The sequence below is a fragment of the Pyxicephalus adspersus genome, chromosome 8 (genome assembly GCF_032062135.1).
Source record: "Pyxicephalus adspersus chromosome 8, UCB_Pads_2.0, whole genome shotgun sequence".
Lineage (NCBI taxonomy): Eukaryota > Metazoa > Chordata > Amphibia > Anura > Pyxicephalidae > Pyxicephalus > Pyxicephalus adspersus.
In genome coordinates, this window is record NC_092865.1 from 57,719,922 (window position 1) to 57,746,996 (window position 27,075).

Sequence of the window (27,075 nt, forward strand, 5' to 3'; positions counted from 1 at the left end):
AAGTATATAGAACCCGCTGCATTTAGGATTTACTTCAGGGGTGGTTGTTAATCCTCTGAAATGCACCTTGCTGTGATTTCATACACATGTAATTCATCTCTCCCCAAAGAGCAGCTGACATTTTGTACAACCCCATGCAACCTTGTTCCTCAAGTCAATTACTGGTGCCTGTGCACTAAACATTGGTATGAATCAAATGACATTTTTATGATTCATGGATCATGCGGGGGTCTGCTGAACAATGGACATGTGTGTGTTCTAGTCATTCTCCTACTGTTCAGCCAGCCCCTACTCTTGTGATAATAAGTTTTCCATGGTCCCCTTTTTTGCTTTATTTTTTCATTTAAATGCACTATATTAGATCTTCAATCCCACAGCTATAACAATAGTTATTAGTCATATTGACGGCCAGCAATGAGAGCTGAAAATAATGAGTAGTAATGGCAAATGGCACTTGCATTATACAGTGCTTGGCCAAAGAAACAAATTCACTCACTCTAATATTTCCTCAGTCCACCTTTAGATTTGGTTACGGCACACATTTGCTTTGGTATCAATTCGATAAGCTTTTACAATGTCACCACATTTATTTCCATCCAGAGTTTCATTAGTTTTTCACCAAAAACTTCTATCAATGATGGAGGAGTCAGATCGCTGCGTAAAGTCTTCTCTGGCACATCCCAAAAATTCTCAATGGGGTTAGAGAACCTATCTCGTTTATGTTATGGAGAAGGGGTGGGGGTCTGTAATCCAGCACAGGAAGATATTAGCAAAGGCTGACAACACTAATTAGGGCTGCAGTACAGCAAAGGTAGAAGTGTCAATTACAAGAAGTAGCTGAATGGATTTCTGGCAGGTTTAATGGGAATTCTTAATTTGCACAGTTCTTATTGTTTTATTCATTTAATAAAAGTTCAAATTTCTTGGCTCTCTAATGGCACCAAAGTTAGTGGTTTCCACCCATCTGTCAGCTAGGGTCCTGCACCTTATATTGCTTTTTATAGAATATACAGTAAGGGAAATATTCAGCAGCTCATAATTTCTACGACAGCCATGCTCAAGTCGGGAGCAGTTATCTCTTTACCATGAGAAGCACTGGAAATATTAGATGGTTTTACTGTTTATACTGAAATACTAGTTTTGGGTTTACGGACTGCAGAGAACAGTGCTATGCACTAATTTAGGGCAGCCAATTATAATTCTGCTCTGTAGGTTTAATGTCTTTGAAAGTAATGAAATATCTCACTATAACATGTAAAGTGCACATTTTTGCTTGCGGCTGGTGCCACCCACTGGAGGTTGGTGGTCCTTTCTGATACATTTAGTTCATAGTGAGTATTACTTTATACTTCATTGATAAATTTGCTGTCTTCAAAGCAGTTATTTTATGTATCTGCTTCTTTCCTAATAGTACAATCCGACGTTGTTTGAAAGAGAACATGTAAACTGCTAAATATAAAGTACATTAGTTGAAACTCTTTGTATAAAATCAAAATAATTTTAAGAATACCGGTCATGAGTGCAATACTTTATGTATCTTTGGTTACCTGGCTATCATGCTGATCTTTGGTCTTAAATAGTCCCTGAGTCTTTGGTAGGGTATACTTAACATGTATTTGCAAATTATTCTAATGACAGGTGCTCTAGGGTGTTCGTCCAACATCTTTCATTGTACCTTGAGTCAAAAGTGATCACTCTGGAACAGCATTCCAAAAAGCTAGGAGCCAATGGAGAGACAAGTATCAGTGTTCTCCCCAGTTCCTTTTAGCTGGGTGCACCACCCAGCATTTTTCAGTAACCACCTAGCTGTTTTTTGGGTGGTTACAGAAAAGTTTGGTCACAGTTCAGGGACCACCATCTGCATACAGCGTTTTTCTTCTTCCGGCTTAAAAATCTTGGGGAGATTACTGAGGTTTGTTGCAATTTCAAAATGCGTAAGGGTTTGACATTATACACCATTGATAAGCAAGTAAAAAAGCTAGAGTCCAGTGCACAGATAAATAGCACCCTAACTACAGTGCGGACCAGTCCATACACCCATCAACAGTGCTACTTAAGAAGTTGGTACTTTAATATGTATGCTCTTGACTACCTATTTGTGTAGCAAAGGAATAGAAATTGACAAATACCAATCTGGAGAAACTTTAATTGGTCAGAAATCTCCAGTCTGGCCCTCTGACTCAGCGGGGAGTGTCAGTTGCTGCCAATCATTATCCATTTTGGATGAAATCCGCTATATTGGTACTTTGATGGGGAGCTGGCTAATAAAAACTGATTTTTGATTAGTTCACCTTCATTACACTTTTATTGAATAAGCCCTGATCTGCACTGAGATAATACAAAATAAAACATGTTTATTCAATACTATAAAGTAATCCATCACACTGCTTTTATGAAGTCATGCTGTGATGTTGCACTAGTCCAGTTCATGGAGAGTCAGCTCATCTATGTCAGCTTTGTTTAAATGGAGCTGCCTGCCACATGTTTATTAACCTTGATGGAATAACACCCCTCAGCACCCTCCCTGCACATCATCCACCCCCCCACCCTTGCAAAAAAAATCCTTGTCTTCTCACTTGCTGTAAAGAAAGCCTTTACCATCATTTGTTATTCAGCTTCCATTGGTCCAATGCAATTGACAAGCAGCTCGCGTCAAAAGGAAATATCTAGGTTTAATTGTTAGCCAAGTCCCTCTTAATCCAGGGGAGCATTTGAGATTCTGTGTTCTCTTTTCCCAGGCCGCCAAGGTCTGTTCTCCCCCAGCCTCCAGGCTTCTGCAGCATCGCTAATGCAGATAGATTTGTGTTCCATCTCTCTTTTTCATTCCCCCTTTTTTTTTTCCTCCTCTCTCCTCCTCTTGTTTTCTCTCTCTCGTGCTTTGATTCGTTCTAAACAGACTGATAACTCCGGTGCTGAGGAGAATCCTGCTATTGCTGTGCAGATGGCTACATTAGAATGATATACCTTGGGATTTATCTTAGATGAACATAACATTTGTATGCTAATGTTGATCTCTCCCTTGTTGCCGTTTTGCAGGACTGCCAGTCCCAAAGAAGAGCCCAAAGTCGGTGAGTCCTCATTGTTTTTTTATATTATGTTTTTATTGTGCTTTTTACACTGTGATGTCAAGAAATTCTTTTTTTTTTCTTCTTTATCCTTATAAAGCGTTTCTGCTGTTTGTTTGGTAGCTGAGATGAGGTTAGCACTGTTTTATGCATCAGCAAAGGGTGTAGATTGGAAATGTGCTCATTGTGGTACTGCATGATTAAAGAGTACAATGCAGGCGTTGCAGCCACCGCTCTGTGTTGCACCTACAAATCATAATGGGCGACTTTTTTTTCCATATATAATATGGCAGAATAATTGGGGAGGACAGGTAAAGAGGAGCGCAACACATATCCTGGGTATAAATAAATGTGACTCCACCTTCTCCATTGTATTATATGATCCGTTAACACCTGATACTTTATTCTAGTGTTTCGGGACTCTGTTTTTCTTTTCCAGATTTTTTTTTTTACATGACTGTTAGATTCCATCAGTAAATGAATTCAAGTGCTGGGCATTCTTTGTCTGTCACTCCACAACCTACGCTGCAGGTTTGGGACCCCCCTCTACACATCATTATATATTTTTCCCTTTCACAGAGACGCTGCACTCGTCAGTCTCTTCAAGAACCCACAAAAGTGGTTTCTGTAAAAATAGCTTGCGCATTATTTCAACAGGACATATAAATAATTCACTAGCTGCAACTAATTGATGGTCTATATTCCCTTTGATTTTTTTTTCTTTGCTTGCAATAACTAGAAATATTTTTGTCTTTTTTAATAATATTTTACTCTATATAGTGCTTTTGGTACACTGCAATATACTGATATTATTTTGCAAGCACGATCTAAACATTTAGGGAACATTTTTATTTTTTTATTTTCTTATTTATTTATTTTGCATTATCAACTTTTTACGAATATGAGCTGCTGGAATGACAGCTGGGAAATATTGCTCTGCATTTAAATTAGCTGGCAAGACATGTACACTTTAATTAAAAATAAACTGGAATAGGAAAAAGCTATTTTTTTTATTATTATTTTATAAGTTGATTTTTGGCAATAAAATACATGTCAGTTTTGACACTTTGTTACTTTTATTTAGTATTTATGAATTTTATTTATTTTAACTTAAGCCATGCTGAAGATCTTACATAGCAAGGCAGTAAATAATTACAATGTGATTTTTTTTTTCCTTGAATCATTACAATAAATGATATGATTCTGATGGCTTAAGGCATTTCTGGAAAGTCACGTGACCCTTAGGCCTCTACTATTGTCACTTTACATTAATGCACACAGAGAGAGTACTCGTTTGCGCTCACAGCCCAAGCACAAAAATGTCAAACTATATGCTTAGATTTCTGCACCGTCGTCAAAAATAATTTGGCCGTTGGTGACAAGTGCTCAGGAATTGCTCTTGCAGTAAAACTAACCTCTCTCTGTGATAGTTTAATCACATTTTAGTTTTTACTTTTTTTTCTTCAAGTTTAACTTTTTTCTATCTACAGGAAATACATTTCTCAACTCAATCCCAAAAGTCTGTCACCAAAAAAAAGAAGGGGGGAGGGGGTTTAATTTGTGATTTGCCAAGCAAGATAAATCCCTTGGTATTATTTTTAAGCTTCTTTACAACCAGTGTTTTCAAGTGCTTAGTGCAAAGGGTAATTAATGATTTCAGTCTGGAATCTTTTTCTCCCTTAATAATGAAATCTTTAGAAGAAAAATCCTAAAGCCAAGAAAAAAAAAGCAAAGTTTTTAAACTAATTGTAATGTAACTATGGTTTTGTTAGAATTACAAGAGTTTTATTTGAATATGGCTACACTTTGCATAAGATATCAAGGGCAGTGATATAAGAAGGGTGTACAGCACACATCCCAATGGTGCATATCAAACCATGACATTTTCATTGACTGCACGGACAGCCTTGTATTAACCATAGCAACTGCATGTGTGCGTAGTGTAGGAGGACTGAGATGGAATAAATTATTATTGTATGATAGACAGGCCCTGATTTGCTCAAGCCTAGGCCATCAGGATTTTAGGGGAGCAGCAGACTACCTTTGTTTTTTTTTTAATTTCCTTTGTATTATTATTCAGAAGCATATTTAAAAATTTGAAATTGGCAACAGATTTCATACCCCTGGAGCATAGAGGAGGGCAGCCATCAGATTGATAACTAAAATCATGTTTGATTCTAGGGTATAACAAGCCTCAGTGCATGCTGGATCTTGTGGTCCATACCTTTTTACATTATTTGCTAATTTGTGCTGCATGCATAGTATTTTATAAAGTCAAAATTCCCCCAGATTGAACAGAAATTCTTAGTAATCCAGTACAGTGATTGTGCTTAACTGCTTTATACCAAGTCTATGAGTCAGGCCTGAATTGACAATAATCAGTGACTGTAAAATTATCAGCTCCTAAATTAAGTCACCTTAATAGGTAGTCTCACCAGCAGAACAGATTTTCTTGTTGCTCCTTTGCTGCCCCATCTAATGGGAAGAACTAATCATACCTTGTAGTTTTGGTTATATAAGAGCATGTGGCTTACTCCTCTTTCCCATATGATAGTGCGGGTGCTTAGTGATTGGATAACTAGGCACTGAGTTCTATCTAACGGGGATGGGGAGATCATTCTCAGACCTGTGAAAGCTCCAGGTTAGGATTTGGAAGCTTTTATTGGACTGAAGGTGTTTTATTATTGTCCTGCTTCTCTGTGCTCTGGACAACATGTTTGCCAAAGAAAAGACTCCTACACTGGTAAAAACTGGTATTCTCACCAGAAATTTTTTTAAGCTGGGTGGAGTGAAGCCGGAGGTGGGTGGTGGCCTCCGTATTGTGACCCAACTTTTCAGTAACCACCTAGAACCAGACGGCTGGTTACTGAAAAGAGCCGGGTGGTGTGCCCAGCTAAAAGGAGCTGGGGAGAATACTGAATCTGAACCTTCAGAGGCATTTTTTAGAAAGTATGGGGTTCAGATTAAATGAAGGCTTGTAACCCTTGGCATTAAATTAACCTCAAGGTAGGGTCATACCAGAAATCAAGCCTGATTCTAAAAAGTATAGCAAGTGTTAGTACATATTGGTACTTGTGGTTTGTCCAAAAAAAAAAGGTCTGAAGACTTCTCAGAGGTATTTTAGTTCCTATACTGAAATTTAAAAATGTTAAGTTGCCATTTTGAGTCCTTTGGTTTTTGTGGACTTTCAAGACATTCCAGGTCCAAAACACAAAAGTAAACAGTGGCCATCAAATTGTTTAGTTTTTGTTGTGAAGGGAAATCAAGATTTTACTGTTTTTGGATAGTAGCAGAAAGGGAAGCCTTCCTGTAACAATATTGGGTTTCCTGTTTTGAGGGATTAATGTTTTACCTATTTGGTGAGTTGAAAGTCTTTGAAGGAAAGCAGTTATTAAATGGTTTTAAAATAAGGATATCCTACTGGATAGTATGAAAAAGCACCATTTAGTAATTTTTAGGGGATTAGGGTAGGGTAGTCAACAATTAGCCCTGTCCATTTTCACCTTAAACGGGAACCTATTTTTGTGATTTTGGTAAATTACGAATCATTCTAGAATGAAATTCTTTATCACACAATTTATTACAAAATTCAGATTACCTTCATGTAGCCTAATATGCATGGGGTACTTCCTTAGGCCTACAAACAGGTACGCTGTTACCCGACAGCTCCTAGGGCCTTTATGTACCTGGAATGCGCCTACCTGGGTGAAGGTATTTTATTTTTTTATATTAAACATCACCCCCCTTTAAAAAATGTCTTCTTTTTCATTTCCCATTGGACTACTAAAGCTTGCGTGATGAGCATTTGTGGTGTTGCCTGGCAACCGGTAAGGTCATTATTTGTGGATATAACCAGAGCCTCGTCTCTCTGTGTCTCCTTATAGAACAATGCCTTCAGGAGAATAAAGCATCTATATTCTTCATTAAATAGTCTAATAGGAGCTGTATTGTGGTAGACAAGTCCTTGATTTATCTAGCTTACACAGCTTTTTCTACATTGGTATGCGCTATTGTTGATGTACTATACAGAAGAAGAGTTTACACTGTGTTGGTTTACTCTTTCCTGCACAGGGAATTTATAAAAAATTGTATTTTTCCTAAAAATTGTTGGTTTAGACATTCTTTTTAATGTAGTTGCAGAGAAATAAGTACTTACAATATTCTGATGTATTTGTTTTGGGTTTGAAGGGGTCATCCAAGTGAGCATCCAATATTGCACTGGTAGTCATCTGTTTTGTGAATTGGGCCTTAATAAGCTGTAGTCAAATTTGAAATAATTTTATTATTATTTATTATTAATAAAGGAAGGGTTTGGGTGCGTTGGGTCATCACTTCACAGGTATTAGCAAACCTGTGTTGGGATTATATTCACAAAAATAGACTTACCTATGTGATACACATTCTTCTGTTCTTCAACTTAACCTTCTTCTTAACCTACCCTTATCCCCCAAAAATGCTTGCAGTTACTTAATTTTTTACTTAATGGTCACCGCTCCTTTCATCTGTGATCGGTGATGGGACCCGTTGAGTGTCCAAGCACTACAGGAAATGTTTTGTGTTTTCTTGTACCCAAAAGTACTAGAATATTGAGTACAAGTAGGATCAGACGGGATTTGGCAATAGTCGACATACACTTAGGTTTTAGCTGCACTTGCCTTGTCATGGTCATGTTTGTTCAGGATCAGTTTACAGGTATTAAGTTCCAGATGGCGTTAGATGCATCTGAACAGAACATGCAGAATCTGCACATTGTTTAGTTTTAATGTGCAAATAGTTTGCTAAAATCGCCCCATTCCAGCTTTAGAAAAACTTTCAACCTTAAAAAGAAAAATCAAACTTGTACTCTAAGACTGCAGTATTGTAGCTCCTTCTATTCTCCCTCATGGTTTAGTCCGGGAGGTAGTCATTCACCTTAGCTTTACTTCTATCTCCAGCCATGGTTCAGTCCAGAGGGCGGGCATAGATACCCGGTAATTCATTCGGGAGATTGTTGAGTATTTTTACTGCTTTCTTATCACTATCCTATGGAAAGAATAATTGTAAAAGTAATGATTGGCTGTAGTTACTAATTTCACTAGCTACTTTTTTTAAATAAAAAACAATATTGTTTCCTAAAGTGAACTTGTGCTCATATCTTGCACATTAAAGTATTTCTACTTAAAAAGTTAGTGTAAAAACAGTAAAAGTGCTCAAACGTGAGCCCTTATCCACAACACTGGCTGAAATGATATTTTCTTCCTTAGAACATATCTTGGCCATCTGCTACCCTTCTATTATCATACAGCAGGTGTTTCTAAGTTGATAGAAACCAATCTAAACCTGACTAGAGCTTTTGTTGTGATATTTAAGAAGATTTGAGAATAAATATATTTACATTAAGACAATAATAAACATTTGACCAATAAGGCGAGTTGGTAGGCAAAATAGTGTTGTTGGGGTTTTTTTTGTGGGTACCCCCTTAATAATCGGGAGAAGTTTCTGAACTGTCTCCTGTACTTAGTTTTTTTTTTTTTTTTAAACTGTGCCACATTCTAAATTACTAATAACCAATATTGCATGTATTCCTCCAGCAGCTGATCCCCCCTTATTGAATTACCATGCTTTGTTTCATACTTTGTCTCTGTGTGTGGATGCAGCTATCTTGGAAGATTTAGGGACTTCTTACCTAATGTCAGAGATATGTCCTTTATGACTGGTAGGGAAATATATGAGAAGCAGCAGGAGAGGTGGAGGAAGCCCAGATCCATAGAATGGAAAAAGCAAAAAAAATCATTACATTGCAGATCTTCTGATACAGCTTCCTCTCCAGCAAGTAAAACAAAAGACAACACATTAGTGAAACAAAATCCTGTTTAAAATATTGTTGGACTAGCAGTGCCATGACATGATCCCATACTGCAAATATATTCAATATAGCTATGACTGTACAGAACATGAGTGCCTAGGTATAGGAGGTGTACAGTTCACCTTGCAGGAGGAAATCAAGACAAAAGATAGATTTTTGAAGTAACTGTTTAGGCACAGTTAACATGTATAGTTCCTTCATATTTTACTTTAAATGTAACTACAGTGAGCTATATTTTAGCCAGTATGTTAAAGTCACGCAAAGGAGGATCCCTCTTTAATTTTTATGCACATCGATCAATGCAGACCTTGTATAATACATCACTCTTTAATGGAGTGACAACATGTGTGAGGTCAGGAAGTTAAAAAAGTTGTTATGCAACATAAGTACACCTTGTCATGACAACGCTCAATAATTTATGGAAATCTATTCCCAACTGCAGGGCCTTGGGCTCCCTGCCCTCCTCCTCTACTTATCCTCTTTGCATTGCTAATTCTTTAGCACTCTCAATTCCTCCAAGTTCCCTGCTGTTGCAGCTCTTTAGAAAACTTATTTAGACTCAACTGGGCCTTCATGAGTCACGCTTTGGGAAAGAAGAGACATCTTAAACAGTTTTGGTTTTTTCAGCACCTTCCCTTTATTGGCACACCAGACCGCTCCGGGACCAAAGGGGGCAAAGGTCACTCAGTAACCCCCCTATTCCTACACACACACCTTTGTTAAACAAGGCTTCTACTTTTCATTGCAAACAAACAGTCTTTGGTAAGAGTATCCAACACCTAAGAAACCTAAAATATTTTAATGTGGTTGAAATGTGGGATCACATTTAGCTAATACACATAAATATATTATAAGGAAGAATTCTTGGAGCACAAGGGGTCTGAAAAATAATGATTAAGCTTATCAGCACACTATCTAAGCTCCAATTCTTCTTGTAATCTTGATGGACCCCATCTCCTGGTGGGACAGGGGAAATGCCCTTGTTACCCCTCTATTGAAATGAAGCGTCAATGTCCAGCGTTAATTTACTACTACAAAAAACAAAGGTGTTTTTTTTTCCATTTTCTACCCCATGTATACCACTTTGATTATTTTACTAAAGGCTTGCCAATGGGACAATGTTTAGGCTTTAGGTTTTGGATTTAAAATAAGGGCTAGGAAAAAATAGGGGCAGCACAGCACTGGATGCCAGTCAGGTGTGTTATAAAAAAAATGTGCTGGCAAGAATCGTGCTGAAAAGAAGAGAAAGAATCTTAATCAGTTTGCTGCTGCTCTTTCACTGTCCAGTCAGCAGGCCAAGGGTAGGGAGATAATGCCACTGTATGCCTTCTATAACACAGAAGGTGGTGTCCCCAACCTGATTTTGCTTTTTTTTGAGGGCTTTGTAAGTTTCAAGACTAAATAGACAGAAACAGACATTCTGCTAATAAAGCAACCCCCAATTATGTATTTCATGTGTATATTTGTTTGCCTGGAGCAGCTTAATACCTATCTGTATCTTATATGAAGGGTTTAATCACTGCAAAAGGAAAAAGGGAAAGCTGTATCACAATCTGCATTGTTAACAAGATGATTCTTTACAGATTATTACTGAAACACACGTCTCCAATCCTACTTCAGGGAGACAGGGAGCACTCGAGCAGGAAATTGGTACCTCTCCATCTCTGGGATGAACCTTGCTGCCTTTTTTAATTTCATTTGATCATTTAACTCGTCACCTTCCAGATAAATATGCCTCTGTTCCCTCTGGCAACTCAATGCCAGCTAATGATAATTTTTTAGAGTTATAGATCTTAGTCTGGATATTCTCATCTTCAGTAAATACATGGCCGCTAGCCATAAAACTCAGACATTAGCTGTATGAAAAAAAAGTCACAAAGTCGTTAATTATATGGAGACAAGAAATAGTCACAAATCATTCTTCATCCAAAGCCATTTTTCTGATGATGTTATAATAGGTTGAAATGAAGATGTAGTTTGTCAACAGTTTATTATGTAAAATGTTCTTTTTTTTTTTCTAAAGCAAAAGATGGAGCGTTTCTTATTTATGAGTGTAGGTAACAAGAGTTTACAAATATTGGTTTCTGTTGTACATCAATCTGATGCAAGAAAGGCTGCATAAAATTGTTTTTGATTTGACTGGTGGCTAGCAAAGTCTTTGTGCAGAGGATTAATGGCACCTTGTGGAAACAGTGTAGCATACACCAATGCATTTATGTATAATTTAATAGTCTGTAGAGACTATTATGGATACTATTTAAACTATAGCAAGGCTACAGAGATTCAAACATTTGCATAAAATTTAAAACACTATAAAACAAGCCTTTCCTTACCTATGTAGATGAAGGCACTCTGGAGAAATGAATCCTCATGATTCACTGCACAGGCATTGAGGTTGTTTTAGTTGTTTTCTCGGCAGTCCAGCTTTCCCCATCAGCAATGAATCAGCAGCACAGCTCACCTTTCTCTCCGTCCTAGCAGTGACTGAGTAACTCGGTATTCTTTACACACTCCCCTTCCCAGAAATGACTGAGCAGTTCAGCCTGACCTTCCTCTTCCCTACACCAGTTACTCTGCAGCTCAGCTACCCCTTTCCATACAACCTGCCTCAGGATTAGAACAAAATGATACCCGAGGGGGTGATCTGGAGTTGTTGAATCACTGCTAGGATAGGGGAACAGGTTGAGCCGGGCAGTTCAAAGAGATACCTAAATTACTTCAATGCTTCCACTGTGAACTTTGTGCCTTTAGCTACAAGCACCACTGGGGGTTTGTTTTAAAGTTCATTGAATGCTAATTAAGGATATGTAAATACTTTATTCTTCTTAGCCTGATTACCAAATCACTATAAAAAAAATTACAGTACCAATATTCACCAGTTTCATGTCAATAAAGGTTTCCTGCGTAAGGCAAGAGGAAGGCCTGTGTTTGAGATGAACAGCCTTGGTTGGATTACTGCATGATTTACAGTACTTACCTGCTGACATTTCTGTTCCTAGGGCATTGCAGACAGTGACTAGGCACGTTGTCAATACTGTATATCACAGCTGCTTAAGGTTTTGCACATATAGCAAACTGCTAGCCAGCTGAAAAAAAAGTGTGAGATAGAATCAGACTCAGAGAGCAGATTTTCAGTCTGTCTCACTTCGCTATTCCATTCATCTTTTAGATTACGTATCTACAAATTTATGTCTGCCTTTGTTAGTGTCTGTCCGTCTATCTATCTATCTATCTATCTATCTATCTATCTATCTATCTATCTATCCATCTATCTATTGTTATCTGTTGCAAAAGCCACACTTGCATCTTGTGCTTTATAAAGGGAACATATTAATATTATTATTAGTGTGTTAGTTATCATCAGCCTGATCTGTAAATGTATATTCTTCTGTCAACTAATAGTAATGGTTAGTAAAGCTCTTTCTATGTATATTTTTACCAAAATCTAAACACAAAGGCAGCCATATTTGCAGGTGTCTGTTGTTCTGAACCATGAATGCCCTTTTTTTTTCTCTTTACATGCAAGTTTACCCGTCTTAGCAAACTGGTTCGAAAGAACAGACTCCCAGGGCAAACGCATGAAAATGCATTACAGGGAGAAATTCTTCTTGCCCCCAGTAACCGATCAAAATTCTTGATTCATTTTTCAAACTTGTACTATAAAACTTGGCATTGGGAAGCTGATTTATTGCCACAGGAAATAAGAAATTTTTCCCTTAGCTTACTTTTCATATATTAGGCCTTGTGCGGCTCATTGATTTAATCTCATCAGTCATTTAGGAAGTTTTCTGACTGTATTTGCATGACATAAAGAACTGGACATCTATAAGGAATGAAACCACAATACGACATAGTAAAATAAAAAATGTGCAATTTTTATCAGAAATCTTTATTTTATCATAATGATTTTAAATAAATATTAACTTACAGCTGACATGGGAATTTTATGTCTGTCGTCTGTGTTTTATTGGGGTGTTTTTAGACAGTCTTTGGTTCTTTTTTTCAAATACAGTTTTAAAGAATTTATTGTACTTAAGACACATTTTTTTTTAATTTATTTTTGATTTTTTTTTTACAGCAACCACAACTTGAAAGGAAAGACAGCCAAAACAGTTCACAGCACAGTGTATCGAGTCACCACAGTGGGCACACAGCCTCTCCGCTTCGCAGTGCCCCTCTTGTCTCTGACTACCCATCCAGTGAAGCACCATTGGTAGACCAAGTTGAAGGCTCAGGACAGAAAAAGCCTGATCCATTTAAAATCTGGGCCCAGTCCAGGAGCATGTATGAAAGCAGACGTAAGTATTAGCTTGGGAACATTCTGCTTTGGCCATAAAGTCAGTATTTTCATATGATATAGAGGGGGTTGAAGTGGGGATTATGTTGATTTTTATGATAATTCTGCAGGTGTGCTGGCAAACCTTATAGTATATAGCAGACATGCACCAATATTGGCATTGTTAAATACTAATCCCTCCAATAGTGATTTTTTTGTTATAGTGAAACACGATGGACTGTGTTAACCCTTGTTTTTTCTAAAAGACATGAGTACTCTGTGAGATCTCCCTGCTAAATTTCCTGACTTCTGTCCACCTTAGAAAGGTGTTCTCTTTCACTTTGGTGTGTTCCATCTCTTTCTTTTCCATTTTCCATAATATAACATAAATATAAGAATTCAACAAGGAGTGTAAAAAAGAGCTGCAGAGATCTCACCCATTTTCTACCCATCTATTCTGTTTATCCAAAAATTCACTTGTATCCGTTTTGATTGGACTGACCCCCTTTTACATGCACAGGTGTACTTTTTTGCATTATATAGCATCCAGATATATGCTTTCATTGGTTCACATATTGGAAAGATGCTAGGTCTGATCAGCTGATGTGGATTAAAGAATTGTGTGCCAGCATGATAGCAGATTTTGGAAGATTGCTCGCAAGATTAAGTTCTTCCCATCTGTTGATATTCTTTGGCTCATTGACTGAAAAGAATTCTGTACAACTCAAAAAACTTTAAACTGTCTCAGCCAACTATGTTGGCCTCTTAGCTCCACATGTGCAATAGTAACATAGATTCACAGGCTTAGTAACAAGTGTGGAAGTAAAATAATCCTACCTCTACAACAAATGATAACTACCAACATTTTGAAAATAACATTTTCAATAATTCTCCAATTAATTCTCTAATTTGCAAAAAAATTCTCCCATGCATTTAGCACTACAACCAGCCAAAGTGCCTTTTCTGAAGTGTGTCCAGTAACCTTGTAACAGGACATGTCATGTAAGTGGCAGCTTGGCCAAAAATGGCAGCTTAAAAGCAGCTGATGAGCATCACATTTTCATTTTTGTGGAAGGAAGGATATTATTGCGAGGACCCAAAGTAGCAACACTGGCTTTCTTAGACTGCTAAAGACCACCATAAATATAGAGACAGTTTTGGCCCTCTGACTGATATTTTACTTGCCCCCTATTTTGTCCATTATCTTTATGTATTTTTTTTACCATTTTGGTGTCTCCTGCCCATCAGGAACATAGAGGACACGAAGAGTATTCAATGTTAACAGGCATGCTTTTTTTGTACCACTGCTGTCATTTTACTTAATGGTTCAGCACAGTCATTAAAGGATAAGACACCTTGTGGAGTTCTGTTACTTTTACAACTGCGTTCAATGTCCTTCATTTTGACCACCTGCCATTCATTTTTTGATGGTCCCCTTGCTTTTCTGAGCTCTTTTAAAGCAGATCAGTCAGTTTATCTGCAACTGAATTGCAGATTTAGCATTCTCTCCAAGAAATAACATAACCTAGTTATATACATCCATATGTAAAAACCCTTTCGTCCACATTTACATTGTATTTTATTACTTTAAATATTGTTACATGATTACATTACACCATTGCAGCCTGCTTGAGCCGCACGCTTGCTGAATGCAAATTTGCCTACAAGCAGTTGTTTTTCCCCTTCGACACACACTGCAGAGGAGTCCCGCAACGACAAACTGATTGATGCAAATTTCTTGTAGAAATGACTGTGCACAGATCAGCATGTATGTAACCTTGACATAAACATTAAAAGCCTGCTATGTTTTCTAGATAGGAATCAAATGGACCAGCCACTGTATGTTCTGGTTTATTCAGTGTGAATCTATATGAAACATCTGTGTGCCTATCTAGTGATTGGCATGTTTCCATATTTGGCACAATACCATGCTGTTGACCTGTTATGCTCGTTTTTCAAAGCAACTGAAATATATCAGCTGGTAATCTGCTACATAAGCAGGTAGACTATGAAATACAGCAGTTTCTCTCCGTTATTGGGTATGGGCTGTGCCCTAACATTATTATTCATACATGAAATACCAGCACAAGTAGTTTAAAGGATGACTGCACTTTTACTATGAATCATTCATTTGCATTTGTCACTGCCGCTTTTATTAAAAAGCCACAAGGATGCATTGCCTTTATGAAAGCTGACTCAGGTTTCATACTGAAGTTTCTTCATGGCTCATGTGGAAGTTGGTCCTTTATAACACTGTTAGGAGATGCACGTCTTCTTGTTCAAATCAAGTCATCCCCCATCATGTCAGCCAGGAGAAACCTCCCTATTGACTGAAGAGGAAATAACATTGACTGGAGGCTGCCAACCACATCATGGGGATCTGAGTTTCTTATAAAATACATTCTATTGGCTTTTATTTTAAAGACTGTGGGCAAATGTGACAATACATGACTCCTGCTTGACTACTTTCAACGTGTGCATGCATTCCTGAAACAGATTCTTTGTTCAAATAAAAACCCATTCTTGTACTCAAGTGCAGTGAAACTGCATAGAATAAGATGATGCAATGATGGAGTTCAGTGATATAAAAACTACCAAAAAAATGTTTATTGGGCCTGTATGCTATCAACCAGATGCAGATGTGTTCTCCACCTCTTCAACATACCATGGCTTACTAGATCCAGAACCAGAAAAACTATAAACTTTCCCTGTTCTGATTTATATATGTTCTGCCAACTAGACATCATAAAGTTGAGCTGATGGTCACAGACCAAAAAAAAAAAAATAGACAAATGGTCATAGTAGACAGCAATTACTGATCCCAGCAGTTCTTATCTCTGCAATAACGTACTTTAATGTAAACCCAGAAAAAGGCAAGGTAAAATTGTAGGTCTATTTATTGCGTCTTCCATAGCTTTTGAGCAGATTTTGCAATAAAGTGGGGCTGGAACAATGACCAAATGGACAATGACCAGTTATAATACCTTGGACAATGCAGCTTTCCTTCAAGACACCTATTTAGTTTTTTATATATTCTTGGACACTGGAAGTATTGCCGCCGCTGATAGCTGGTTGGAGGAGCCCAGTTTGATAAATGGAAATTGCTGAAACATGACCTAATCCAATTCTTTTGTGTGCGTAGGCCAACTGCCAAAAAAGTCCATTTGCAACCAAATTCTGCTAGTGTTATTTTCAGCACATTAAAAAGGCATGAAAAGGAAAGAAGATTGTTGCTTTTGGCTATAAAGACAGTTCTTTCTGTGCATTCTGTCTTTCTGTTAAGAGAGATCTATGACACCCAAGACTTTTTAGTTTAGTGTGAAAAGATCTCAATGCATGAATAAAGCTCCTTGGATAGTTATTGATGTTTTGCTTAGATTTTATGGGTATTTAATCTTGATTAAGGTAAATTGCCACCCAATTAGGCTAAATAGCTTGGAGAGCAAGAAAAACTCCATTAATTGCATTATTGACCAGCTGCCTTCCAGTGCAAATGTTTAGCTTTTTTTTAAAGCTGAACTCCAGCCTATTATTTTAGTCTTGCACAGTTGTGCAGGTTCTTCTGATGAACTGAAATAGCTTAGATTAGGTTTACTGCACACGTTGAGCTTACAATGTGCAATAGAATCTTCAGCAAGTCAGAAAGAGTCCGCCTTAATATGTCTGGAGTAATTCTGTATCATCTAGTTTCTCAACTAGGTTTTATCTAGGTTTTTTAGGTTGCGAGAAGTTCCTTGAGCAATAAGCAGTTTGAGGTCAGTAAGGACAAAAATGTTTTTGGTTATCTGTAAGGGTGACATTCTTCCCAATGGCCAATAAAGTAGGAGGCATTTTTCCTACTGACCACTATAGTAATATACTGTGAGCTGGGGATTTAGTAATTATAGAAGGGATCCCCTAAAGAGCTGAAAGTTTTTTCAAGGGACCCCCCATGTTAAAAAGGTTGATCTAGATCATTGGTCCGCGGCCTGGCTGTCCATGGTGCAGTCCCTGATTTCTGCAAAAAGCACCCACCTTAAGGAGGAGTTTGTTTACTGGATGTTGATTTGGGATATTGATTTACTCATCAGTCAAACTCAATATTCATTAAACTTCAGTTTTATTTTTTAGTGTCTCTTGGTACACAAAAAATAGGTCATCACTATTAACAAAGCATGACTCATTTTATTATTATTCTGAACAAAAAGTTCAAAAGCTACTAGTCTATTGGTCTTTTAATCCCTATAAATCATTTTGTTTGTGAAGCATATCTGAGTAATGATATGATTTTATCATTTTGTTTTCCCTACTTTTTAGCTGGCTTTCGTCTTGAAGGGCATCTCGGGGCACAAAAATAAAAAATCTATTCAGTACCATGATGCAAAACCCATTTTTGTTTATCCCTTAAAATTCCGTGTAGGTGCAGAAAAATATTTCCAACAACACTTTTTGTGGCCTTCATGATGCCATCTTTACCCATTTGTCTATTGTTAATAGTACTACTCAATACAATACAGACCACAACTGTCCAACTCCATTCCTTGAGGGCCAGGACATGTACACATCTTTAGTATTTCTTTAGCACTCAAGAGTTTTCCATAACAGCCAAACAGCTTTGGTTTCAATTTAGAACTTAAAAGTAAAAATCTTACTGGTTACTATTTGTGACATAACTCGCTTTCAGACACTTTTCTTCTTGAGGAGTTTCCTAATATTTAACTTTGGCATCTGTACTAATAGCTTCCCTCATAAGTCAACGGCCTAACCACAAGTTGTATCTTCCCCTAATTATATTGATTTTTTTTCATTCAGCAACAGTCTTCATATTACCTTTGCTACTTAACATACTTACTGGTATTGTCATGCACAGACCACTACTGAAATCAATATTAGTGTATATTAGCTTAAGATAAAAAAAAAAGCTTTCTGGGAACAAGCTGTAAGTCAATGAGAGGACTTCTCCTAAGGCACAAGTCACCTTCTTCAGCACCTCTGCTATTCAGGAACTACCAGCCCCATATTGCTCATCATAAAAGTCTTCTTTGGAGGAATATTTAGTCTGGTAACCGTACTGTTCTTTAGCACAGACTACCTGTATGTTTGTGTAAATATTACCAAAAGTAGCTTTAATGTTCATTGCTGCTGCCATTGCAGGGTAGTCTTTCTTTATGGCTTTAGGATGTTGTGCAACAGAATCCTGGGGACCACAAAAAAAAAGGAAAATTCTTGATGTTGTGAAAAGATGTGTCATAGTAAACCTACCTCTTTCCATGCCCTCCAGTTAATTTGGCACAATGACTTTGTTGCATGGTACCCTGTCTTCCCATAACATAAAAGACCCAAGGTTCCTATTCCTTTACTGGAAGTAGCAGATCATAATTTCCAACTTATTATTATGCAATGCTCCAGTATCTGCAAGCTTTTTATTTTTCGTTTCTATTTAATTACTTTTAATGACAGTCCCATGTAATAATAACATATGTTTTACATACTGTCACTGGTATTCCCTTGTCATGAAGTTATACGACTGCCACTATGGAAAAAAAAGCAACTGTCAAAGTTGAACGTAATCTTGATCTAGCTGAGGCAGCTGTTTTGTAGACTATTAGTCAACTGTAACTGTTTACCCTGCAGCCATTTTGTCTCTCGGCTCATTAGGAAATAGTGAGAATCTCTAAGGTATTACCTACAGAATTCTTCTTCTGTCTTTGTAAATCTCCAGTCTTGAGTGAATTGAAAGTCTACCTTATTTTGAAGGTTGGATTCAGCACACAAAAACATTTCTTTTCATTTCTTCCAAAGAAAAAGTCGGGTCAGGGTGAAGCTGCTTGGGCAGTTGCCTTAGGCCAAAGACTTTCAGTTCTTTGCATACGTATAAGATATCCGTTTAAACAGACCCTTTACCTTCCAACAGCAGTTTAGTTCAGATATATAGAATTTATTTTTTGTCTCAGAAAGGGAGAAATTGAAATAAATAAATAAGCTTTTTTTAAAAAAAAAACTCATTTGCCTCTTTAGCTGCCAGCACAGTGAAGCAATACATCTTCAAAGTTTACTGCTGAAATTACCATCCTTTTCATCTTACTAGTTGAGCTCATTCTCTTGCCCTGACTGCGCAGCCTGCTAAGCTGTAGTCTATACACAAAACACATGCATATGAGGGAAGAGAGCACATGATATGAACTACCTCTGTTGTTAACTTTTAATTAATTGCTCCTAAGTGTCTGCAGCTACTGAGGTTAATGCAGACTCGCTTTCTATCTATGTTATGAGTGTTGAATGACAACATATAGATGTCATTGGAGCATCCTTCGTCAATTTGCGGGAAGGCTTAAAGTTTTCTGTGTTCTTCTTCTACATATTAGGTTGGGAAATATGGGACACTCTTGCTTTTTATTGGCCTGGCACTCAGGATGGCTTACAGTACACCAAGGGGACAGGATCTCCTTAAGCCTTAAGCTCTTTATCATGGTCTCATGTGCAGCAGCTCACTTCTCTTCCCAGTACACCTCACACAGATTGCTTCCTGGCATAACAACACAATGAATAATTAATGCTGATTTCCATGTATCAGTCTTCTTTTTTTGGCTGTTTTTTTTTTTTTTCATGTAAAATAACACCATGATTTTCTTGGTTTCTTAAGTTCCAGATTTCCAGGAGCATGATATCTTCTTGTGGAGGAAGGAAACCGGCTTTGGCTTCAGAATTCTTGGAGGGAATGAGCCTGGGGAGCCAGTAAGTAAATGTTGACAACAGATGGTGATATACAATCTGCACGCATTTCTTAACACAGTTGACAACACTTGGGATACATGCTTTCTGGTGACTGGTATTCGCAATGTGTTTATGTGCACATGCAGTGGGTGTCTTTTGCGATATAGTGTCAATACTCCTAAAGTACATACACACAGCCCAGTGTTTGATAATGTTTGATATAAATACTAAGACCTCCTTGATAAAAAACTGATTGTGGTATTTCTTTTATTTCATCAAGTGTTACCTCTCAACAGATATTCATAGGTCATATCGTGCCTCTGGGATCAGCTGATGCAGATGGGCGTCTGAGATCGGGTGATGAATTGATCTGTGTCGATGGCACAGCTGTAGTTGGGAAATCTCATCAACTTGTAGTACAGCTTATGCAGCAAGCAGCTAAGCAAGGCCATGTCAATTTAACCATAAGACGCAAAGTAGTTTATCCAGGTACGTAGAAAATGTGCTTATTACTCACCTTTATAACACATTACAACTTTTCTTTCCAAAGTTATGTACATTCTGTCCACATTTCTTAGTGACCTGGAGGTCTTTGGGAAGAAATATAGTACAGCATGATCATAGGGGTGACCAGGAAATCAACCTTCCCAAATGTGTCAGTTTTCTGGACAGACTTCAAAGAATTATTTATCTCCAACAGAGCAGTATTCAGCAAAATGGGCATTGGGAGATGTATTTACTCTCTTGTTTTGCAAGGGCAGCTGTTTGGGCAATTTAATTTATGTGACAGGGATGCTTCAAGGTTGACCTTAGTTTTGATTAAAGAGTCACTCACTAGGCAGCTTGATCCCCCAAGTCAGTGTATTTGCCTTCTTGACATAAATCTTGTGAAGTTGGCTGCCTATATAACAAAATTCTGATGTTCTAAATATTCCTGAGTCTGACAAATGCCTTTCCTTATAGAGGAGGGATTGATAACCACGTGTGATAGAACTAAAGAGGGTATGTGACTGGATGTCTGAATAATTGAAAAAAATGGTTGTTAGATTGGATTATTAGCAATTATTATCAACATAAATCAGTATTTCTCAACCAGGGTTCCTCCAAAGGTTGTTAGGGGTTCCTCAAGCTTTAGTAACACCAATGATCTTTTTGGCTGTCTATAAGGATGACGTTCTTCTTCTCAATGGCCAAAAATGTAGAAGGCATTCTTGCTACTGACCACCACAATAATGTACTGTGAGCTCTGGATATAGTAATCATAGCAAAGGTTCCTTAACAACTAAAGGTTTTTTTAAGGGTTCCCCATGTTAAAAAGATTGAGAAACACGGATATAGATCTAGGGAGAAAGTGCTAAAAATCAGACAGCCTAATACTGATGTCTTCTCAGTTCTCAGTATTGCCAGTTGATAGGTTTACATGTTGGGGGTTTTACTGCCCAAAATTGTTGCATGTCTACATTCACTATTAACCATCAAGATTTTATTGCTTGAAAGATAATGTGTTAAACTAAGATAGGTAATGATTAAACTGAACAATCAAAGCCCAAAAACAAAATGTTAATGCAAAAAGACTTCTTCATCTCACAGATTTACCATCATTTTGTTTTTCAGTTCTCAAAACAGAAAATGAAGTCCCTGCCTCACCAGCATCTTCTCATCATAGTAGTAACCAGCCCGCATCTCTGACAGAGGAGAAACGCACGCCCCAGGGCAGCCAAAACTCACTTAACACTGTTAGCTCTGGCAGCGGCTCCACAAGTGGAATCGGCAGCGGTGGAGGTGGAGGTAGTGGCTTAGTCAGCACAGTAATTCAGCCGTATGATGTGGAAATTCATCGTGGCGAAAATGAAGGCTTTGGATTTGTCATTGTGTCCTCCGTCAGCAGGCCAGAAGCCGGAACAACTTTCGGTGAGTGTGGAGAGAATGCCATGACAGTTGCATATAATTGGCTCATCTAAAGTAGAACTAAACCGGCGTTACTCACCTGTCCCCATTCACCCACAGGGCCCCATCATATTTTTCTTTCTTTTTTTCCAGTAGACGATCTCTGGCCATCTTGATTGGCTGGGCTACAATGATGTGCACAGGGGTTCATTCATTCTCTGCACACATAGAAGAAGCCAGGATCGCCAGGTATCCTGGCAATCAAAGCTAAAATAGCTTTTTACTAGGAACCCAAATGATCATGCATTGTTAAAAGTGAAACTTTAGTTCTGCTTTAAGGCTTTTACAGTGATTGGTCATCCATAACATGACAAAAGGTCACACCACAAGTAAAGACTTAAGTGAATAGAGCTAAGTAGACATTTATTTATTTTTTTTCGTTTTATTGAAGTGTAGTTGTGGAGCCAGCCATTTTGACTCTGGCCTACAAGAGGGTACAGGTAACTAGAGTTGGGAAAATTAAATTGACCAAAAAGTCCTACTTTAGGAGAATAGTAGCTTCCATTTGTCTTTTTTCCCCAGATTCCCTTCAACATTGTTCTTTTTCCAATCTCTTAAAATAAGAAACCAAGATCCATTTGGTATGGGGTAATACAGACCTTCTTATGAATAAAGACCACAAGGTTTCAGTGGCGTCCTAAGAATCACATCAAATTTGTATGTAGCGAGTTTCCTTTTCTGTAATTTAAACTTGACTGATTAATACACTTTCAAAATTTATTTTGCTTCTAGTTGTATTCCATTAAAAAGGCAAGTGCCATCTGAAGCCCAAGACGACAGTAAAAACCTGTAATTATTGGAAAATCTTCTGAGCGATTGTAGGTTTATGGCTCGGCTCTCGTGCATCGGGAGCCATAAAGATGGGCTCTTGAATTCAGCACTGAAAGAAGTAAAAGTACATAGAATATTTAATCAACTTGTTGGCTTCAGTCCTAAATAAAATATACATTAGGCCTTGTAACATTTTGTAGGCTTTGAAGTGAAAATCAAAGGAGGCTTTATTAGGGTAAATATTTCATATCTATACAAAAATGTAGAGAAAAAAAGGCAGTTTTACGTCCAAATAAATCATTAAAATAGAATATGAAATATGGATTTCAAATATCAGCATTTTAGTGCATATCTAAATCAGTACTAAGTAGTTTATCTGGACATAATTTACTTATATCTTTACTTGCTTGCCTTGCCATATTTTCATGATCATAGTTCATGTCCAGTACCATCTAGGTACTCCCTCTAGTGTTCATAAAAAGTCAGCAAATTCTTTTCAACAAAACAATTGTGGGAGTGAACAACAGGGACACATTTTGCAATCATTTATTTAGGCATATTTTAACATAGCTTTCATAGGCTTTCGTTTACTTTGTGTCTTTGAACAGCTGCAAGTATCTTTTTAATCTGTGTCCTGAATAATCAGATTTGTAGGTAGAATGCTATAGTGTGTGTGTTATGGTCGCAGAATACTCCAAATATTTATAAATCATTTATCAAATTGTCAACTGATCCCCCAACTTTAACTATTTTTAGCCTCTGCAGGGAATAGAGAAACTCTATCCAAGAACACATACAACTAGTAAAGGGCTGCTAGAGCAATTAGGGGAGTGGAGCTGTCATCTCTGCTCCCCTGATTGCTCTTGCAGTTCTTCACAGTCCCGAAAAATAACCAGAATTTTCCCACCATTTACCTAAATAGTGGTCGAATTCGGCATTTGATCACCCAAACAATATCCCCCATTCAATTGAATAGCTGTCGAATCAAATAGTGAGATATTTGACCAACACTATTAAAAAAACACCTCCATTTTCCTGTCAGTTAGGCAATTATGAAAGTGAATATGGAGACTTTTTTTTTCACCACCAGTGGAGCTTTAGGCTTCGTTTATGTTTCCTCTTTTACTGTCAGGGGAAAAGAGCTCAGTAGCTGATATTTACACATACCAAATGGTGAAACAGAACAAGTAACTCATTCCTTCTCACCCTTCCTCACTATTGCTGTCTGATGATTCATCCTCTCTCTAAAATGGCTGTGTCTGTGAGTTTTTTAGTGTGAGACCACCTTCCCGAAGTGAGACTGTCACTGGCCTCTTTAAAAACCCATGGGGCTCTAACTAATGTTGTCATGGCTTAAATCTTCATAAAACCATTACAAAATATCCTTTAACTGTACCCAAAAATGTAGGTTTCAATATAGTGGTGAGGATTACAACTTCTATCAAGTTTTACCTGCTGTCTATGGCAGAAGTCTTAACCTTTCTACCTTCTCTACTATATCTAAAAAGGTTTGGCTTTGGTTACCTTTAGCTTGGCATAAGGCTGGTAGTTTAAAACCAGACCCAGTCAAATCCATTCAGTACCGCCAAGTTCAGGGGAAGCCAGGATTGCCGGGTATCCTGGCAGCCAACAGTTCCATGGAGCAATCAGAACATCACCTGTTTCTTTCTGCAGTTATGCCCTGCCTGATCCAACATTTTAAAAGTGGTGCTTTAGTTCTGCTTAAACTGTGCTGTAATTCTTAACAGAACAAATAGCATGCACGTTTAGCAAATGCAGTTATTCTTATGTAGATATACTAAAAGTATAAATAAAATTTATTTAGGCATGAACTCATAAGATAATATCACACATCAAAGATATTAGACAGGATGTGTTTTTGTAATGTGCACACATTTTATGTATACTTTGTGCTTTAACTACTGTTCCCTGCGTCTTGTGCTTTTGTGGTTTCTTTTTACAAGCTGTCTGGTGACTTGCATTGTGTTTTAGCAAGGGTGATAATAAAGCAATTCCTTACTTTCTACTTGAACATCACTGAATATCTGGGGTAGAAGGCAGCCTATTATATGCACTGATTATCATTCATGAACAAAACACTGGCAAGCCTAAGTGGGTGATTTGTCTTGCTGCAGCTTGGGAGATCGCGGGCCTGATACGGAGATGAGGGGATTGTGGGTAATCTGCGGCCTTGAAGACAAATGAGCTGACCCCAGCCCATTCTGTTTTAATGCAAGTTCTAAGCAGCAAACCTTAGACAGGTTCCAGGAAACAAGTTTATAATGGCCCTGTAAATCACCCCGGGGCTTTATTGAAAATAGATTTGGCAAAGAAATGTCCACTTTGTACTTCATTATTAGATGTAGAGTGACCATGCTGAGCCCAAGTCCACCGTGACTTAAAAACCAAACGCATGAATCAGGTGAAAATTCGGTATAGCAGCCAATAACAAGCACTGTGGATAGAACTTTTTTGTGTGTATGTTTTAGGAGATTTCTATGCAACGGTTGACAATCTTAGCAATAGCACAGAGGTAACTCTATGTGCTACTTTACTGCAAGAATAAGTTAGAAATCTGGATTAAAAAATCCAGAACTGCTCAGGGACTTTTTTCATAAAGTGATAACGTTTTCCTATAAAAAGTTTCCTTTTAGGTATACCTGTAGCCAGATATTTCAATAATTTTGAGAAAACTTAAGACAAGCAGTTACCGACCTCTGTAGCATCAGGCACCGTGGAGTTATTCATACTCAGTTACTCCCCTACTCTTAGCAGCTACTTGACAGCCTGCTAATCTCTATGTGAACCTGTGTTTACAGGAAGATTAGAAGGCTGTCAGGCTGTCAAGTCATTGCTAAGAGGAGGGGAGTAACTTTGAGTACTTAACAAGTACACAAGAATGGGTAGGAATTCAAGTTTCTTCTTGGAGACCATTTCTGCTTCTTGAATTTTGAGGATGAATGGCTCCACATTGATTGCAGTTAAAAAAATCGGTGATGGCTTATTATAAAGCTTGTAACTGTTTCCTAAAATTTGTGAAAGCTTGCATGCCCACAGGCCAGCCACAGGTTCACATTAAGAAAGATCTCCAGTCTGCACAAAACTGATAGAATTGGGGGTAAGGACTTACAGCTTAGTACTGCTCTTGATCCAGATAACAGCACATGTAGCGGCTTTGTATACTACAGAATGGTCAGCTCATTTTGTTCCGAGTTTGATATGCCAACAAGCCAGCCTTGCCAGTGTTTTCTTCAGTCTGAGTAGCACAGCTCAGCTAATACTTTCCTAATACATTATTAACCCTCAATCTTCTTTCTCCTTTCTCAATCCTTCTCTCCTGTCCTTATGATGTCTTGTCACTTTAACACAAATTGTGACCTACAAAAGCCGGAAATGCATGTGTGGCCATGCCTCATAAAATAGGTCGGATAATCGAGGGCAGCCCAGCCGACCGATGCGGAAAGCTCAAGGTGGGAGATCGGATACTGGCCGTCAACGGGTGCTCCATCACCAACAAGTCGCATTCAGATATTGTCAACTTAATTAAAGAAGCTGGAAACACTGTAACTCTACGCATCATTCCTGGAGATGGTATGTCCCCATTCTTATCCTTCATGTACAGTGATTCATTGTTGCAGTAAAAAGAGAACTTTCACCTACAGCCTTGCATCAGACATTTTTTTTGAATGGAATGGAATGGAAAAATTTAGTGCCACATTTCTCTGTTCAATCAATATAGGGAAAGGTAAGGCAATGAACAACCTTAATTTTCATTAAGCTGTTCATTTCAAAGACTTACCTTCACTTTGATATTAATATTACCTTTATTAGTATTATATATAGAGCCAACATATTACGCAGCGATTTACGAAGTCTATAGTCATGTCACTAACTGGCTTACAGTACAATGTCCCTGACTATTGTCATGTCAATTACACGGTCCAAGGCCAATTTTGGGGGAGGGAGCCAAATAAACCAAGTGCACCTTTTTGGTACATGGAAAAAAATCAGAGTGCACAAAGGAAACCAATGCAGATAGTGTTGGCCAAGATTTGAACCTGAGACCCTAGTACTGAAAAGGCAAGACTGATAGCAACTGAGCCACCGTTCTGCCCACTTCACTTTTCTGTTACAGTTATAGATGTACAAGGTACCTAAATCCGTGCAGTTCAGTAGGCACCAGAGCTGGGTCCAGTGCACTGGATTTAGCACTCTGTAACAAGCCTGCTCAAGCAAGCCCTCTCTATTTTTTTTATGCAGTAAAAGGCCTGAATACAATCTAAAAGAAGAGCCCAATCTGAACTTCACTGTTTTTTCCATTGCAAACTTTATTTTCTTCAATTTCTGTACCACTGTCCATAGGCTTGTTTTTATATAATGTAGAAAAGACAGAAAAAAAGTCAGAGGCAGATTTATTCTATTTACTGATCTGTAAAGCACAATTATTTGGTGGCCTTCACCATTTCCTATGTCCACAT

The 27,075-nt window shown here is 37.9% G+C and overlaps 1 protein-coding gene across 6 annotated transcripts in view; it reads left to right on the plus strand.

Annotated features, from left to right (window-relative positions):
- MAGI1 (membrane associated guanylate kinase, WW and PDZ domain containing 1) overlaps positions 1-27,075 on the plus strand; it is a 319,996-nt gene that overhangs the window by 274,989 nt on the left and 17,932 nt on the right. For 4 of the 6 annotated variants that reach the window (XM_072420802.1, XM_072420804.1, XM_072420799.1 and 1 more), the window contains exons 13-18: positions 3,037-3,068; positions 12,989-13,208; positions 19,809-19,900; positions 20,176-20,368; positions 21,494-21,790; positions 25,985-26,188. In XM_072420802.1, coding sequence (XP_072276903.1) covers positions 3,037-3,068; positions 12,989-13,208; positions 19,809-19,900; positions 20,176-20,368; positions 21,494-21,790; positions 25,985-26,188 — 1,038 coding nt within the window. The remainder of the gene's footprint in view (positions 1-3,036; positions 3,069-12,988; positions 13,209-19,808; positions 19,901-20,175; positions 20,369-21,493; positions 21,791-25,984; positions 26,189-27,075) is intronic. The other 2 variants (XM_072420801.1, XM_072420803.1) reach the window with 1 other exon arrangement.